The sequence below is a fragment of the Ascaphus truei genome, chromosome 2 (genome assembly GCF_040206685.1).
Source record: "Ascaphus truei isolate aAscTru1 chromosome 2, aAscTru1.hap1, whole genome shotgun sequence".
Taxonomy (NCBI): Eukaryota; Metazoa; Chordata; class Amphibia; order Anura; family Ascaphidae; genus Ascaphus; species Ascaphus truei.
In genome coordinates this window covers 286,685,417-286,703,506 of record NC_134484.1, presented here as the reverse complement: position 1 = coordinate 286,703,506, position 18,090 = coordinate 286,685,417, and the positions used below count along the sequence as shown (strand labels likewise).

General features: G+C 39.6%; 1 protein-coding gene across 1 annotated transcript in view; it reads left to right on the top strand.

Annotated features, from left to right (window-relative positions):
- The window catches only part of FYCO1 (FYVE and coiled-coil domain autophagy adaptor 1), a 778,329-nt gene that overhangs the window by 320,303 nt on the left and 439,936 nt on the right, over window positions 1-18,090 (top strand). Inside the window, exon 10 of the mRNA XM_075588587.1 lies at window positions 17,342-17,509. Coding sequence (XP_075444702.1) covers window positions 17,342-17,509 — 168 coding nt within the window. The remainder of the gene's footprint in view (window positions 1-17,341; window positions 17,510-18,090) is intronic.

The following is an 18,090-nucleotide window of genomic DNA, read 5'->3' as shown; positions in this document are numbered from 1 at the left end:
CTTTTAGATTTCTAATAGTCCTCCCTACGTACTGTTTCCCACAACCGCAACTTAACAAATACACCACATGAGTAGTGTCACAATTGATAAATGAATTTATAGTAAAAAAAATACCAGTTTTGTGGGGAAAAAAATCTTTTTTACTATCCATATGTTTGCAAACTTTGCATTTTGAGCATGCATAACTACCCTTAGGAAATGTTGTTACAGGAGCCATCTTAGATGAAAATAAACTGCTAGATACATGGTTAGCAATTGTTTTTGCTCTACTGAAGACTATCTTGGGTCCCTCCTCATATACAGAATGTAAAATGGGATCTGCTGCTTACACTCCCCAATGTTTCCTGATTATTTCTCCAATCTTTTTAGATTGATTATTATGTTGGGTAACAAAATATGGGGAGTGAGAATGCAGTTTAGATTTATTATTGTTATTTAACCTGCCTAATAAGACAGATCTATCCAAATTCATCACTTCCCTAAAGGTTTTATTAAGATCGCTTCTTAAATAACCTCTGGTTTCAAATCGCTCCATCAGATCCTTTGATTGCTTAATAAAGTCTTCATTTGTACAGATCCTTCTCAACCTAATAAATTGGCTTTTTGGTATTCCTTTGATCAAGGATTTAGGGTGTCAGCTGTCAGCTCGCAAAAATGTGTTTCGTGAATTTTCTTTGCGACACACCGTAGTGATAATATTCTTATGCATGTCAACAGAAAGTAATAAATCTAAAAAGTGAATGTGATGAAAATTGTAATTTGTGGTAAATTTTAAATTGAAATCATTATTGTTTAGATAATCAGTGAACAAAATAAGAGAGAGTGTGTATCCCCATGCCAAATAAAAATAAGGTCGTCAATATAACGCCTATAAAAAGTGATAAAGTGCCTATAAGGGTTCTTATCTACAAACACGTGGAACGATTCCCACCAACCTAAAAATAGGTTTGCGTAGGATGGGGCAAAACTAGTGCCCATCGCGGTATCACGTGTTTGGAGATAAAAATCACCATCAAACATAAAATAATTATGTGTTAACAAAAATCGAATAGCATTTAAAATAAAAGTGCTCTGTGCAGGTGAAAGGTCTGATTGTTGTAAATAAAACCTGACAGCTGCCAACCCATGATCGTGTAGTATGACTGTGTACAATGATGTAATATCAAGACTTAACCATACGAAATTTGTTTCCCACCTGATGGAGTCAAGTTGAACCATGAGGTCGCCACTGTCTTTGATATATGATGGCAATGACTGCACAATAGACTGCAGAAAATGATCTACATATTTGGAAACACCATCTCCCAAAGATCCAATGCTAGAGACTATTGGCCTCCCAGGTGGGGAGACCAACGTCTTGTGGATCTTTGGGAGATGGTGAAAAATAGGGATTATCGGGTAGGGACGAAACAGAAATTCCAGCTCTCTTTCATCAAGGGCGCCTAGAATTGATCCCTCATCCAAGAGGGTTCTCAATTCTTTAATATAAATTGCAGTGGGGTCCCCTCTAAGCAAAACATAAGAGGAATTGTCATTTAATTGTCGGAGTGCCTCAGTTTTGTAGTCTGATTTATTGAGCACGACAATGGCTCCCCCTTTATCGGCCCCCTTGATGACCAGAGAGTTGTTGGCCCTCAGTGCATTGATTGCTAATCTTTCTCCATACGTAAGGTTGTCTGCCCTATATTGTAGTGGCATAATAGAAAAAGAATAACCCCTCGCTAACAAAGATAAATCACGCTTATCAGTTGCTCAAATGTTGCAAGGCAGTGTCCCTTCATATGCAAAGGATAAAAAAACAGATTTATTTCTCAATCCAGAGGATCGTCTGCCTAAAAAAGAGGAAGGGACATCTGCAATATCAACATTTTCAACCATGAGATCTTTCATATCTTGTAAATAACAGTGCTCATGAAAGCTTAAAGACTTAATCTCTATCAAATTATCACAACTTGATGCATCAACACGATCAATATCAGTAGTTAAACCATGCTCTCCGGAGTCTTTTTGATAGTAAAACCTTTTCAATGTAAGTTTGCGGATGTACTTGTGGAGATCAATTGTAGTCTCTAACAATTTAAAGTCACTACAGGGGGCAAACTTTAAACCCTTATCCAGAAAAGATAGTTCATCCTGATTAAGCTTGTAATCAGAAAGATTAATGATTCCTGTATTCTCAATTAACAGTTCTTTTTTCTCTTTTGAGGATTTTTTGGGGTTCCTTTTTTGGCCCCTCCTTGTACGTCTGTAGTGACCCTGTTTTTTGACCCGAAGAAGGTCCTAGATTCATATTAAGCATCCCTTTGATACATTTGGTTAGATGATTCACCACCTCTTCGTTCATTTTGTCTGTCTCCCCCATTCCCATAACTAACATTATCTCTATCAGTGGGTGCCATAGCTCTGGGAAAAAGATCATTATCTGAACCCTCAGTTTCTGCACTCGCTGAATGTGAGAAAGAGATGTTCTTTTTTAGTATTGATTTATTTTGTTGGTCTCTTGATTTATTGGGTTTGTGGGGGGTTGAAGAGTTAAAATTTCTTTTGAAGTTAGGGACTTTTTGCCAAACATAAATCTGGTTACGGGCGTAGTCCTGCTTATCCCTCCCAAATTTCAATTGCTTTTTGGCCATAAGTTCTTTTTCCATACTTTTGGTATTATTGGATAAAACAAGATCAAGATTATCAAACCCATCCATATCTTTATATTGATGTAAATTCTTTTGAAGAGATACAATTTCTTCTTCTAAGGAGGATTTCTCTTTAATTTTGGCTTTAATGATAAGGTCAATCAGGGTAAATGAACATATGTTAAGTGCCTCCTTCCATTTGGTCTCAAACTCTTGATTGACAAATCCAAACGTAGGTGACTTTTTTTATACATAGGCCCCTTGGGATTCTTTGTGTAGTAACATAATTTTGCAATGAGATAATGTCCCACCAAAGTCTGATTTTAGTAGATAATATTTTTTCCAGTCTAGAAAAGTGGATCTTCAGATCTGAAACATCTTCACAATCTAGCTCTAATGTGTTTTCAAAAACTTGTTGTGCTTTCTTGACTCGATGGGAATTGTCAGAACAGTTTAAGGTAAACTGTACAGGAATGTCTGTATCGGTCTCATATTCACTCTCGGTGATATTCTGATCCATTTTATAGTTATTGTAAGAAATGTTGAGCCAACAAAAAACTACAAAAAGCTAAATGGGATAACGTACCCTGTGAGGTATATATGAAAAAAGAAACTGCAGTATGTCTGAGCTACCGCACAATATCAAGTACCATAGGAAAAAAAATGTGTGGTGCTCTCAAGACAATCCGTAGTAAGGAAAAGTATGTAGGCATATGTGGAAGACAACTCTCTGATGCTAATGTACTAAAATGTCCCAAAGGATGCAGCCCGGTTGAAATTAATCCCACAAGACAAGGCAGTAAGGATAATATCAATAGCACCTGCCGGTGACCGGTAGATGAAACATCCTTTGCTAGCAGACAAAATAAATGTAGACAGCATGGAATAAACTCACTTGGGAATCTTTATCCACCATAAGCAGCAAGTCCAGTGTATCCAGTGTCTGAGGGTTGAATGTGCCTCCGTTAGTAGTAGATCTTCATGCAGAAATGGAGGGAGAAAAAACGAAGCACTATATGCTGTACTATCACTGACAAACCACACTGACATTGCAAATGCATTGAATGATTACTTTGTGGCGTGTGCCACTAACCTATTAGCGAAACGCAGCCCAAACCACAAACCTGAATCTCATCCTGGGAGTGCCCACATAGCCCCACCCCCTCCCAACACTGCCCACAATTTACAATTTGGCCCAGTATCTGAAGAGGAGATTACACAAGCACTCCTCAAACTAAAACTAAGCAGCCAATGTGGACCTGACTTGCTACAATCTAGGTTCCTACGACTTGGTGCCCCAGCCATTGCCAAACCAATTGCTTCCGTAGTCAACTCTATCCTGTCTGCAGGCCATATCCCTAAGACCTGGAAAACTGCCAAAGTTGTCCCAATCTTCAAAAGTGGGGACAAAAACACTGTCTCAAACTACAGACCAATCTCACTTCTCTCAATTCTATCCAAAGTCATGGAAAAATGTGTCCACTCCCAATTGAACGACTACTACACCAAGACAAATTTCCCTAGCCAATTCCAATCTGGCTTTCATTCCAAACACTCCACCGTAACTACCCTGCTAAAAGTTTGCAATGAAATCCAGTGTGGAACGGAACGGGGACAACTCACTGGTGCAGTATTCCTAGATTTTGCAAAGGCTTTTGATACAGTTGATCATGCTATCCTGCTTAACAAACTCCAGAGCTCTGGAATAGGGAAGCATGCCTTAAACTGGTTTCAGTCCTACCTATCAGGAAGATCCCAACATGTGTCCATCTCAGGCTCTAACTCCAACCCCCTGGATATCACCTGTGGTGTCCCGCAAGGCTCTGTTCTGGGGCCCCTACTCTTCTCAGTGTTCATTAATGATCTTCCCACAGCTTGTAAGGAAGCCTCAATACACATGTATGCAGATGACACAATCCTATATGCACACAGCCATAGCCTCTCTGACCTTCAACACATACTTCAGTCTGACTTTTTGAGACTCGAAAACTGGATTTCCCAAAACAAACTGTTTTTAAACACTGACAAGACTGTAACAATGGTATTTGGGACCAAGACTAAATTCTTAAAGCTTCCAGCAACTGAGCTCCATATTAGAACCAACATTAACACCACCCTAACTCCTGTTGCCAGTTTTAAATACCTGGGCTTATGGTTTGACTCCCACTTAACATTCGGGGTGCACATTGATATCCTGACAACCAAGACCTATGCCAAACTAGGGGTACTTTACAGGAACAAATCCTCTCCTGGTCAGAAAGCGCATCGCACAGCAGATGCTAATGCCAATTATTGACTATGGAGACATAGTATATGGCACGGCACCTCAAACCCACCTTAGAAAACTTGACACCCTCTACAATTCAATTTGTCATTTTGTTCTCCAATGCAACTACAACACACATCACTGCGAAATGCTCGAAGAACTAGATTGGTCATCACTAGAGTCTAGGCGCAAAGTTCACCTTTCCTGTCTTGCCTTTAAATTCTTTATGAACAAGCTCCTCACCCCTACCACATGCAGCACCTATCATCTAAGATCTGACTCCAAAAGACTGTTCATGGTCCCAAGGCTCAACAAAGTATCCGGCCGTTCCTCCTTCTCTTACCGTGCACCCCAAAACTGGAACAACCTACCAGAGACTCTCACATCCACCACCAGTTTAAGTTCTTTAAAATCTAAGGCTGTCTCACATTTTAATCTGGTCTGTAACTGTTACATACGCCCATAACATATATTTTCTTTAACTGTGCATGCAAAGTCTTGTATATAATGTATTCCCTGTTCATTTATGTAACTGTATTTGTAACCATGTATTATTTGTCTTAACTCTGTGCCCAGGACATACTTGAAAACGAGAGGTAACTCTCAATGTATTACTTCCTGGTAAAATATTTTATAAATAAATAAATAAATATCCAGCGCTAAATGCAGCAATAAAACCAACAGGAGTACGTTCTCAATAAAAAGCTATTTAATGAATCAGAAAAAGGTTACAAAGCACACCAACGCGTTTCGGACCTCTACAGTCCTTTATCAAGGTGAATACAAAAGTTACATACAAAGTGCAATTTATACTTACCACTAGATCGCATGGGCCAGTTACAGTGACTTCCGGGTACGTCACGTGGTGCGGGAACGTGACCCATGACCCGTGACGCAACCCCGTCAGACCACGCCGCCGTAAAGCATAATCAATAACCAAGTGCGACGTCACTGTGCACAAGGGCCAGAGAGGCAAGGTCTGCGTGTCAAGCTAAACACACCCACAACCAATGCACCCTGGTCCCTGGTGTACGTAGCGCACGACGTCACTCCGTCGATCGACATGTGACCAGCACGGTCCTAATGCATTATGCTGCTAAGCAACTGGACCCCATGCGACCCGTGGTGGTTAAAACATAAAACAAAAAAACTTTATTGAAAATACACAAAAGCACTCCCAATGGTAGAATGCATGGACATGATAAAACCAAATTAAATAAATGAATACAACAAAATTAAAAACAATAGTGAAATAACAACCTAAGATATAAGATATCCATAGATCCTCTTTGTAAATTGTATAATATTGTAAGGGTATTAATGGAACATTTATATACACTGAAAGATAATAAAATAAAATCTAGTCACATGTAATATAATATAAATGAGTTCCAAAACCCAAAGAGAATAATGAACAGAGACCGAGATATAGTATTTTGTTAATTAGATTAATATATCTAAAAATAGACATATTAATCAATCTAAAAAGATTGGTGAAATAATCAGGAAACATTGGGGTGTGTTAGCAGCAGATCCCATTTTACATTCTGTATATGAGGAGGGACCCAAGATAGTCTTCAGTAGAGCAAAAACAATTGCTAACCATGTATCTAGCAGTTTATTTCCATCTAAGATGGCTCCTGTAACAAAATTTCATAAGGGTAGTTATGCATGCTCAAAATGCAAAGTTTGCAAACATATCGATAGTAAAAAAGATTTTTTTTCCCACAAAACTGGTAATTTTTTTTATATAAATTCATTTATCAATTGTGACACTACTCATGTGGTGTATTTGTTAAGTTGCGGTTGTGGGAAACAGTACGTAGGGAGGACTATTAGAAATCTAAAAGTTCGCATACTCGAACATTTAAGGCTGATTATTAAAAAAGATACAAACCATCCTGTATCCCAACATTTTAGTCATTGCAATATGGGTGATTCAAAAAATATGTCTTTCTTGGGTATTGAACATGTACCTAGTCCCATCCGAGGTGGCAACAGATTAAGTATCCTAAATAGAAGAGAACTATATTGGATATTTACTTTACAAACTCGCATCCCCCACGGTCTGAATTCAGACTGGGATATTGGGTCTCTTCTTTTTGATACTTGACTTTGTGTAAAATGTACTATATATTTCTTTACATATGACAAAACGTTGAGAAATATATATATATATTGTCAAAAATAGGCAGATATACAGTACATGAAATATGTCTATTTTTAGATGTTTTCGTTTGAACTTTGGGAGGGATAAGCAGGACTACGCCCGTAACCAGATTTATGTTTGGCAAAAAGTCCCTAACTTCAAAAGAAATTTTAACTCTTCAACCCCCCACAAACCCAATAAATCAAGAGACCAACAAAATAAATCAATACTAAAAAAGAACATCTCTTTCTCACATTCAGCGAGTGCAGAAACTGAGGGTTCAGATAATGATCTTTTTCCCAGAGCTATGGCACCCACTGATAGAGATAATGTTAGTTATGGGAATGGGGGAGACAGACAAAATGAACGAAGAGGTGGTGAATCATCTAACCAAATGTATCAAAGGGATGCTTAATATGAATCTAGGACCTTCTTCGGGTCAAAAAACAGGGTCACTACAGACGTACAAGGAGGGGCCAAAAAAGGAACCCCAAAAAATCCTCAAAAGAGAAAAAAGAACTGTTAATTGAGAATACAGGAATCATTAATCTTTCTGATTACAAGCTTAATCAGGATGAACTATCTTTTCTGGATAAGGGCTTAAAGTTTGCCCCCTGTAGTGACTTTAAATTGTTAGAGACTACAATTGATCTCCACAAGTACATCCGCAAACTTACATTGAAAAGGTTTTACTATCAAAAAGACTCCGGAGAGCATGGTTTAACTACTGATATTGATCGTGTTGATGCATCAAGTTGTGATAATTTGATAGAGATTAAGTCTTTAAGCTTTCATGAGCACTGTTATTTACAAGATATGAAAGATCTCATGGTTGAAAATGTTGATATTGCAGATGTCCCTTCCTCTTTTTTAGGCAGACGATCCTCTGGATTGAGAAATAAATCTGTTTTTTTATCCTTTGCATATGAAGGGACACTGCCTTGCAACATTTGAGCAACTGATTGAGCGTGATTTATCTTTGTTAGCGAGGGGTTATTCTTTTTCTATTATGCCACTACAATATAGGGCAGACAACCTTACGTATGGAGAAAGATTAGCAATCAAAGCACTGAGGGCCAACAACTCTCTGGTCATCAAGGGGGCCGATAAAGGGGGAGCCATTGTCGTGCTCAATAAATCAGACTACAAAACTGAGGCACTCCGACAATTAAATGACAATTCCTCTTATGTTTTGCTTAGAGGGGACCCCACTGCAATTTATATTAAAGAATTGAGAACCCTCTTGGATGAGGGATCAATTCTAGGCGCCCTTGATGAAAGAGAGCTGGAATTTCTGTTTCGTCCCTACCCGATAATCCCTATTTTTCACCATCTCCCAAAGATCCACAAGACGTTGGTCTCCCCACCTGGGAGGCCAATAGTCTCTAGCATTGGATCTTTGGGAGATGGTGTTTCCAAATATGTAGATCATTTTCTGCAGTCTATTGTGCAGTCATTGCCATCATATATCAAAGACAGTGGCGACCTCATGGTTCAACTTGACTCCATCAGGTGGGAAACAAATTTCGTATGGTTAAGTCTTGATATTACATCATTGTACACAGTCATACTACACGATCATGGGTTGGCAGCTGTCAGGTTTTATTTACAACAATCAGACCTTTCACCTGCACAGAGCACTTTTATTTTAAATGCTATTCGATTTTTGTTAACACATAATTATTTTATGTTTGATGGTGATTTTTATCTCCAAACACGTGATACCGCGATGGGCACTAGTTTTGCCCCATCCTACGCAAACCTATTTTTAGGTTGGTGGGAATCGTTCCACGTGTTTGTAGATAAGAACCCTTATAGACACTTTATCACTTTTTATAGGCGTTATATTGACGACCTTATTTTTATTTGGCATGGGGATACACACTCTCTCTTATTTTGTTCACTGATTATCTAAACAATAATGATTTCAATTTAAAATTTACCACAAATTACAATTTTCATCACATTCACTTTTTAGATTTATTACTTTCTGTTGACATGCATAAGAATATTATCACTACGGTGTGTCGCAAAGAAAATTCACGAAACACATTTTTGCGAGCTGACAGCTGACACCCTAAATCCTTGATCAAAGGAATACCAAAAAGCCAATTTATTAGGTTGAGAAGGATCTGTACAAATGAAGACTTTATTAAGCAATCAAAGGATCTGATGGAGCGATTTGAAACCAGAGGTTATTTAAGAAGTGATCTTAATAAAACCTTTAGGGAAGTGATGAATTTGGATAGATCTGTCTTATTAGGCAGGTTAAATAACAATAATAAATCTAAACTGCATTCTCACTCCCCATATTTTGTTACCCAACATAATAATCAATCTAAAAAGATTGGAGAAATAATCAGGAAACATTGGGGAGTGTAAGCAGCAGATCCCATTTTACATTCTGTATATGAGGAGGGACCCAAGATAGTCTTCAGTAGAGCAAAAACAATTGCTAACCATGTATCTAGCAGTTTATTTTCATCTAAGATGGCTCCTGTAACAACATTTCCTAAGGGTAGTTATGCATGCTCAAAATGCAAAGTTTGCAAACATATGGATAGTAAAAAAGATTTTTTTCCCCACAAAACTGGTATTTTTTTTACTATAAATTCATTTATCAATTGTGACACTACTCATGTGGTGTATTTGTTAAGTTGCGGTTGTGGGAAACAGTACATAGGGAGGACTATTAGAAATCTAAAAGTTCGCATACTCGAACATTTAAGGCTGATTATTAAAAAAGATACAAACCATCCTGTATCCCAACATTTTAGTCATTGCAATATGGGTGATTCAAAAAATATGTCTTTCTTGGGTATTGAACATGTACCTAGTCCCATCCGAGGTGGCAACAGATTTAGTATCCTAAATAGAAGAGAACTATATTGGATATTTACTTTACAAACTCGCATCCCCCACGGTCTGAATTCAGACTGGGATATTGGGTCTCTTCTTTTTGATACTTGACTTTGTGTAAAATGTACTATATATTTCTTTACATATGACAAAACGTTGAGAAATATATATATATATTGTCAAAAATAGGCAGATATACAGTACATGAAATATGTCTATTTTTAGATGTTTTAGTTTTTTTTATAAATAGTTTTTTTTTCCCCTCGGTATTATTGCTTAAAAGTTGTCCTTATCTTAGATTCTAGCTACTTAGGTTTCCTTATGGAACCTTATCTGATAATAGTTTAAACAGAGTGCATTACAACAACAACAATAATTAAGTTTTGGCTGTATCAGTCTGATTAGAAATACAGAGTTGTAATATTTACGAATGAACAAAGTTAAAGGGCATTATATGTTTTTCTGCTCTAAATCCAAATACAAAGGCCAATCGTACATACACTGGCGACACACTTTATTCGAGCTCGGCTAGTCCCACGAATTCGGGTATACCCGGGTGTATTGAGGTTTGTGACTGTTTTCTGCCCGAGTGCATTGAGGTATTTTCCAGGCAGGGATTGAAGCATTTTATTCCCGCTGGCTGCAATACTGCACAGTATATATATATATACTGCATTACAATTCATGAATTTATGCCATCTGGTAGACACGCGAAGCATTGCAGCCTATTAAATCCTAATCATTATCATTTAACAGATCAGCCGCCCATCAGCCAGGCATGAACCCAGGCTGGGAAGGCAAACGCAACGGGGCTTGTCAGAGGTGAGGAGCGGCGCATTCCAGGTATCTGCCAGGTACATACTGGGTATTTGCTCGAATAAAGTGTGTCGGTGCAGTATAGGGGGTCATGCACTACGCGGCGAAAAATTGCATTCGCCAGTAATTTGAAATGGCCATGTTTTTGGTGTGTTGCCCTCGCAGTATGCAGGAAGGGCTGAATCCCTGGCGAATCAAAGCGAGATCAACATTGCCAAACATGGCGATTAGCCGGTGGCAAGACAGTCTGCCTGGCTAGAAGCTGCCGATAAGTCGTCCCCTGCCAAGATGTGTCTGCAGCAGAGAGAGATCCGCCACACTCTCTGCGCAAACATCGGCAACATTAAAAAAATCTTTTAAATACAATTTTATTCATAGTGTACATGTGCAAGGGGTCTCCGGAGCTGAACCGCATTGGTTTCAGGTCCAGGGACCCCCTGCTTCCTGAAATACAGGCCCCGTTATGAGGTGCCGGTATCCCTCTGCATTTAAATGTCCCTATCACGTGACCGCAGAATGTAAACAAAGCAGAGGGATACCGGCACCCCCTAAAGGGGCCTGTATCTCGGGAAGCAGGGGATCCCCGGACCTAAAACCAATGCGGTTCAGCTCCAGAGACCCTCTGCACATCTACACTATGAATAAAACACCCATATCAATAAACAATAATTCCTTACCTTTGCTATAGTACTGAAGCAGCATGAATGTATTTTTACTAATAGTGTACGGGAGCAGTGGGTCCCCTGAGCTGAACCGCATTGATTTATGGATCATGGACCCCCTGCTTCTCGAGTTACAGCCCCCGGTATGGGTCATCAGGTCCCAGTGTCACCGCCATCTTTATAGCGTCCCATACGCGACGTGCCCGCTATAAAGATGGCGGCGACACTGGCACCGATGCCCCAAACCGGGGCCTGTAACTCGGGAAGCAGGGGGTCCCTGAGCCAGAAATCAATTCGGTTCAGCTCAGGAGACCCCCTGATCCCACACAATATTATTAAAATACATTAATGCTGCTTTATTACCATAGCGGATAGTCGCTAAGGCAATGAAGGGGTTAAGGCATAATAGCATGTTTATTGGGGACAATTGCCCCCAATAAACATTGCAATAAACATACACCCCCTGTGCCCACAACAACCCCTATACCCCCAGTACATATATAAAAAATTGGGATACACAGCAATGATACTATAGCCCGGCGGTAGCCCTCGAGTGTTCCCCACAGGCCTGCAGTACCAATTCTGTGACCCCCCCCAAAAATTAAAAACCACATAAATACTTTTAAATAAATACATCCCCTACCCTAACACATACATTATAGTAATGGGCAAAATTACTATTATCCACATATGGATGATAGTGAATTTGCCCATTTAAAATACATAAAGCACAATAAAGACAATAAATACATATAGCACTCACCCTTGTCCGGCTGCCACGATGAAGGCCATCCTCATCTTCATCACCGCCCATGCCCTCCTCCGATGCTGCAAAACATAAACAAGAATAACAAAAGCCAATGTAATGTCCTCTAACCCCTAAATCACCATAGCGGTCATTAACTGCTATAGTCATTAAGGGGTTAACCCACCCTCACCCACCACGCGGGAGGCCTATACACCCTCCCCCACTACACCCCCACCCGTGAGGCCTAATCACCCACTACCCACAGGGAGGCCTACCCAACCTGGCTTGGGGACAATACCCCCCAGCCCCGTTAACCATAATAAACATGACTATATTTAATAAACAATACATAATCCACCCCCTGTGCCCCCCCCATAAATACATGATGTATTCTTTTACATACAGGGTTAATACCCCATGCCCACGGGTGTCAGTAGGCCCCACAGTGGCCCAGCAAAGGGTTTCACACAGGGTCTGGAGGCCTACGGGTGGTCCCCGGCAGGCGCCGTGGTCCTCCACGTGGTCTCCGCGGTCACCGTGGGCCTCAAATGGGGTCTCCACTGGTAGGCGCGCTGGTGTCTTGGGGGCCCCGGGTCATCCCCACAGGTGTCTGAGGGTCCTCAGGTGGTTCCCACGGGGGTCTGGGGGCCCTCGGTTGGTCCCTACGGGTCCTCGGTGCCCCCACAAATGTGGGGCCACCGGTTCTTCCCCGCAGGTGTCACCTGTATGTAAAAAAAATAAACCTTTCCTATACATTTAAATACATAAATACCACCCCATCCCCCCTCCCCCCGACCCCACACACACATACAGTACAGTAATGGGCAAAATAACTATTATCCAGATATGAATAATAGATGATTTGTCCATTATTAAACACTTTAACTAGCATAATAAAATAAATACAGTTCTACTAACCTCATCAATATGAATTCTCTCCGCCTGCAAGTTCCCTCTGTCCTCCGTAGCCAAAAAATATACATAGCAAACACATTCTGGTGTCACTTAACCCCCTAATCGGTTAATAACCACAAAGGTAATTAAGGGGTTAAGCCACCCTGGCCCGATACCCACCCTTCACCCATTCATTTGTACATTGGCTTCATGTATGTATGTATGTATATATATATTTATATATACACACACACACACACACACGAATATACAAAGAAATGTTTAAGCATTAAAAAAACATGCACAAATGAAAATAGCACATCTCCAAATCAATAAATCACATTGCATATCAAAATTAAAATATTAGATACTGTAGCCACATTAAAAAAAAAAAAAAAATTCAAAATAAAATAATTTTCATCTACAATCAATATCTAACAAATGTCAATCTCCCAATCGGCAATCAAAACATTGAATTTTACAGTGTATAAATGATGCATATAATGTGTGCATCATGTACACTATGCAAATCAATGTTAACAATAAAATATTCCAAACAAAATGCAATTCAATCCAAACAAGTATACTATTTAAACCAAGCAAGAAAACAGAAATATATTACCATTAATTAATCAAGTCCGAAATCAATTACAACCCTATCCAAATCAATTACACAATAACCTATTTCAATCGTTAAACCAAACCATTCTTAAAAAAAGTTACCATCATCCAAAATATAACTACCAAAAAGAATCCACTATTAAAAAGCAAACCACAACCTGAAATCAAGTACTGCAAAATCCACCATAAATTGCATCTATCTAAATTAAAAATTACATAACACACTCATTTATAAGCATTGTAGCAAAATACATTTTTAAAACAGCAAAACAAGCATTTCCAAAACAATCATTTCTTACCCTGTATGTATATATCAATCTAGACATACATACATTAATTCATTCATTCATACATACATACATACATACATACAGTGGCAAGAAATGATAATAAAAAAAAAACCATATTAAATGTAAAAAAAAAATACACCTGTAAAAGTAAAAAAAAATGCATTTCTTTTGTTTACTTACCATTACTTGACCGACTCCCGTTGAACCGCTTACTCTCAAACCAATCCACGCTCAGTTGCGAAGTGGGTATTAGCCCCAACGGTGGGTGTTCAGGGCTTGCGGGTGGGTAGCGGGAGGGCTTAACCCCTTCATGACCGTAGCAGTATTAATCGCTAAGATAATGAAGGGGTTAAGTCCACCCGCAAACCCCCCGCAAGCCCTAAACAGCCACCAAGGGCCAAATACCCCCTTCACCCACCCCCGCTACCCACAATAAACCTGGCACGGCTTGTTAACTCCTTCATTGCCTTAGCGGTTAGCCGCTAAGGTAATGAAGTGGACTGTAAATGCTTTTTTCCTGCTTCGGATGCATGCCGGGGGGCTCCGATGCTGGTATTAATGGGTATCAGCTCCGGAGACCCCCGGCATCAATCCCAGGCAGGAAAAAGGCCTGATTTTTTCTAAGTGTTGCCCTTGCCGATGCTTCTCCCCCACCAACTTGCCAACTTGAGTTGCCGTGACGGATTGGCGTGAAAATCTCCATTCTAGAGCGGCGAGTAGCGGCGCAAAGCTGCTCGGGGCTACTAGAATTGAGCGGGTTTGAAAATATGGCGAGTAATGGCGAGAAGTGCCTTTTCGCCGTGCCCCTGGCAGAAAACAAAAAAAATGCCAAGTAACATGGTGGTTGTTTCGCTTTTCGCCAACTTCTCTGGGCTTGCTGAATCGTGGTAGGCATTTTTTGCGCAGAACGGGCGAAAAGTGCCTTTTCGACGCTTAGTGCATGACCCCCATAGTATCATTTTAGTCAGCCAAAGGCCCCAATATATTGAAATTGAAATTAGAGTTTAAGCTTACTTTTGAGCAATTCATTAATATGATTGATTTCATTATGATGTGAAATGCTATATCTGTAATGTATAGCAGTATATATGCTGCTATATCTATAGCAGTATATATGTGATTGGAGTCATGGAAATATAAATATCCTTATGACGTATCAACATCCTAATTTTGTTCTCACTTGCCATTATGCTTAGCATTTCTTCTCAAGAAAAATGTATTCTATAAAGGGGATGGACAATCTAACTTATGAGGAGATGCCATGGGAGACCATGTTTCTTAACACCTTTTTTATTACCGGGATCATTGATTGAGCAAAACAAGATGGTAAAATAAATTGTTATTTAATTCACGAAAAGACATACACACAATGTAACACAATTCACAAGGTTAACACACTTACTGGGAAGACGGCTAACGAATAAATCTGTTTCTGGAACGAAATTCACCAAGATTACCTTTTTAGAGCATTTTCCAGTGACCGGTAATTACTCCCAAAAGTCCTGGAACTGTTTTCGTCATGCAATGCCAAACGCGACTGCTACATTCTCAAAAGTAGAACTTATAAACTTTTCTGAGTTCAAAATCTTTGAAGCCGGCTCGCGTCTATTCAGTCCAGAGCATTTTTTAATTTGCTGCTGTTGGTTTGGTGCTTGGAATCTGCGCTCCTGATTGGCTGAAAGCTCTCTTAAGGCTTTCATTCACTGACCTGGGTAGGCTATCAGAGCATGGAAATTCTCCTGCCAGCCAATCACCAATTTGCCGGTATTGTAATACCAATAATTTTGGAAAGCCGATACGTAGAAGCTTTCTCCTACAAACTCAGAAGAACGTGGTGTGTGTGGTGCTCAAACCTGGGCAAGTGTCCTATTGAGACATATGACATATTATAACCATTATATGGTGGTCCGGTGATAATGGAGTGCCCCTCAATAAATTGCAGAGAAACTGAGTAGTACTGTAGGGGAAGTGACAAGTGGAGTCAGTTGGGACAACCACAGGGATGTACACAATAATCACCCAAACAGTATATTGAAGAAAGCAATAAGGATGGAAAGCAGGATTTAAATAAGGCACTAGGGCACTTTACCTGCTGGTTCCCAGGGGCACTCTCCAGATCAATGCGTGCAATCCGTCCGTGGGTAGATTCAGAAGTGCAGAGGGTGCAGACAGAGCACAGCTCCAGACGTCCTGCAATGTCAAGCAGGAAGAAACACACCAGGCCACTCCGCAGTAATAAAAAATAAAGATTGTATTGCAAGCTAGTAACACATACAGGGAACAAAAATAGGACAAGAGGAACGCACCTACGCGTTTCGTACAGGTGTACTTTATCAAGGTGACATAGGGATCAAGTAACTACCTATTTATACTCACCCTGGCTTTCTCATCTTAAGGCTTTCATTCACTGACCTGGGTAGGCTATCAGAGCATGGAAATTCTCCTGCCAGCCAATCACCAATTTGCCGGTATTGTAATACCAATAATTTTGGAAAGCCGATACGTAGAAGCTTTCTCCTACAAACTCACCCTGGAATTTACAGCCTAGAAATCTCCCGATCCCAGCACCCCAGTAAAGGCAAAAGTCAAATAAATCTTTAATGTCGCAAAATTAGTATACAGTCCCAATAATACATTCTCGACATCTGGGTCCCCGAGATGACACTCTAAGACCCTACCACACGGGTCAGGGTTAACTAAGTGGCCTTAACCATTATTGATGTGCCTGGTTAACCCCTTCACCATTGCAGGAGAGGCTAGCTAAATTAGATTTATTTACACTAGAAAAGAGGCGTCTAAGAGGGGGTATGATAACTATATACAAATATATCCAGGGACAGTACAAGGAGCTTTCCAAATTACTATTTATCCAAAGGGCAATACAAAGGACTTGGGGGCATCCCTTAAGTTTGTAGGAAAGGAGATTTCACTAGCAACAAAGGAAAGGGTTCTTTACAGTAAGGGCAGTTAAAATGTGGCAGTCATTACCCATGGAGACTGTGATGGAAGATACAATAGATTTGTTCAAAAAAAGTTGGACTTTTTTTTTTTTTTTTTTTTTTTTTAGAAAGGAAAGGTAGGTACCAAATAAGTAAACATGAGAAGGATGTTGATCCAGGGATTAATCTGATTGCCAATTCTTGGAGTCAGTAAGGAAGTTATTTTTCCCCTTATGAGATATCATTGGATGATATTTCACTGTTTTTTTTTTGTTTGCCTTCGTTTGGATCAATATACTGTAGGTACGGATATAGGATAAAGTATCTGTCGTCTAAATTTAGCATACTGTAGGTTTAACGTGATGAACGCATGTCTTTTTTCAACCTCATCTACTATGTAACTATGTATTGTGGAAGCACCAACATCTGGTTATTTTTTTATGTTTCAAAACATTACCCTGAAATAGAAAACACGTTGAACTGGAATTTGCAAATGAACAAATCGAGAAATATCGTGAGCAGCTAAACAGCATAACAAAGGAGAAAGATAGCAATGATCAGAAGATGCTAGCCAACCTTGATGATCTTAATAGAACCAAGCAGTATCTTGAAGAACGTTTGGTAGAACTCATCAGGTCTGTACTGTATATTCTTTTTTGATTACTAGAAAATTAGCTTCTCATCAATGTGATAATGTATACTGGGTTGTATTACTTGTTTGTATGTTCCTTATATTTTTTCAATATGTTCCTGATGTACTGTAGGTGGCGGCCTTTCTGAGTACACGTTTTGATGTTAAAAAGACTTAAATAACATTTTGCAATAGTGAGCAATTACATGGAGGATCCTGCTTCCTTGATTAAAAAAAAATAAAAAATGGAAGCAGCAATCTGCCCCCAAATTTAAATTACATTTTATTATTCAACTTCAATTTATTTGATTTTGTAATATATGGGAATGTGTGGTACAAAGAAAAGATAACAGGGTACAAAGGGGGGGGGGTAAATGGTGTTAGAAGTACTGCACCGACACACTTTATTCGAGCAAATACCCAGTTTGTACCTGGCAGATACCTGGAATGCGCCGCTCCTCACCTCTGACAAGCCCCGTTGCGTTTGCCTTCCCAGCCTGGGTTCATGCCTGGCTGACGGGCGGCTGATCTGTTAAATGATAATGATTAGGATTTAATAGGCTGCAATGCTTCGCGTGTCTACCA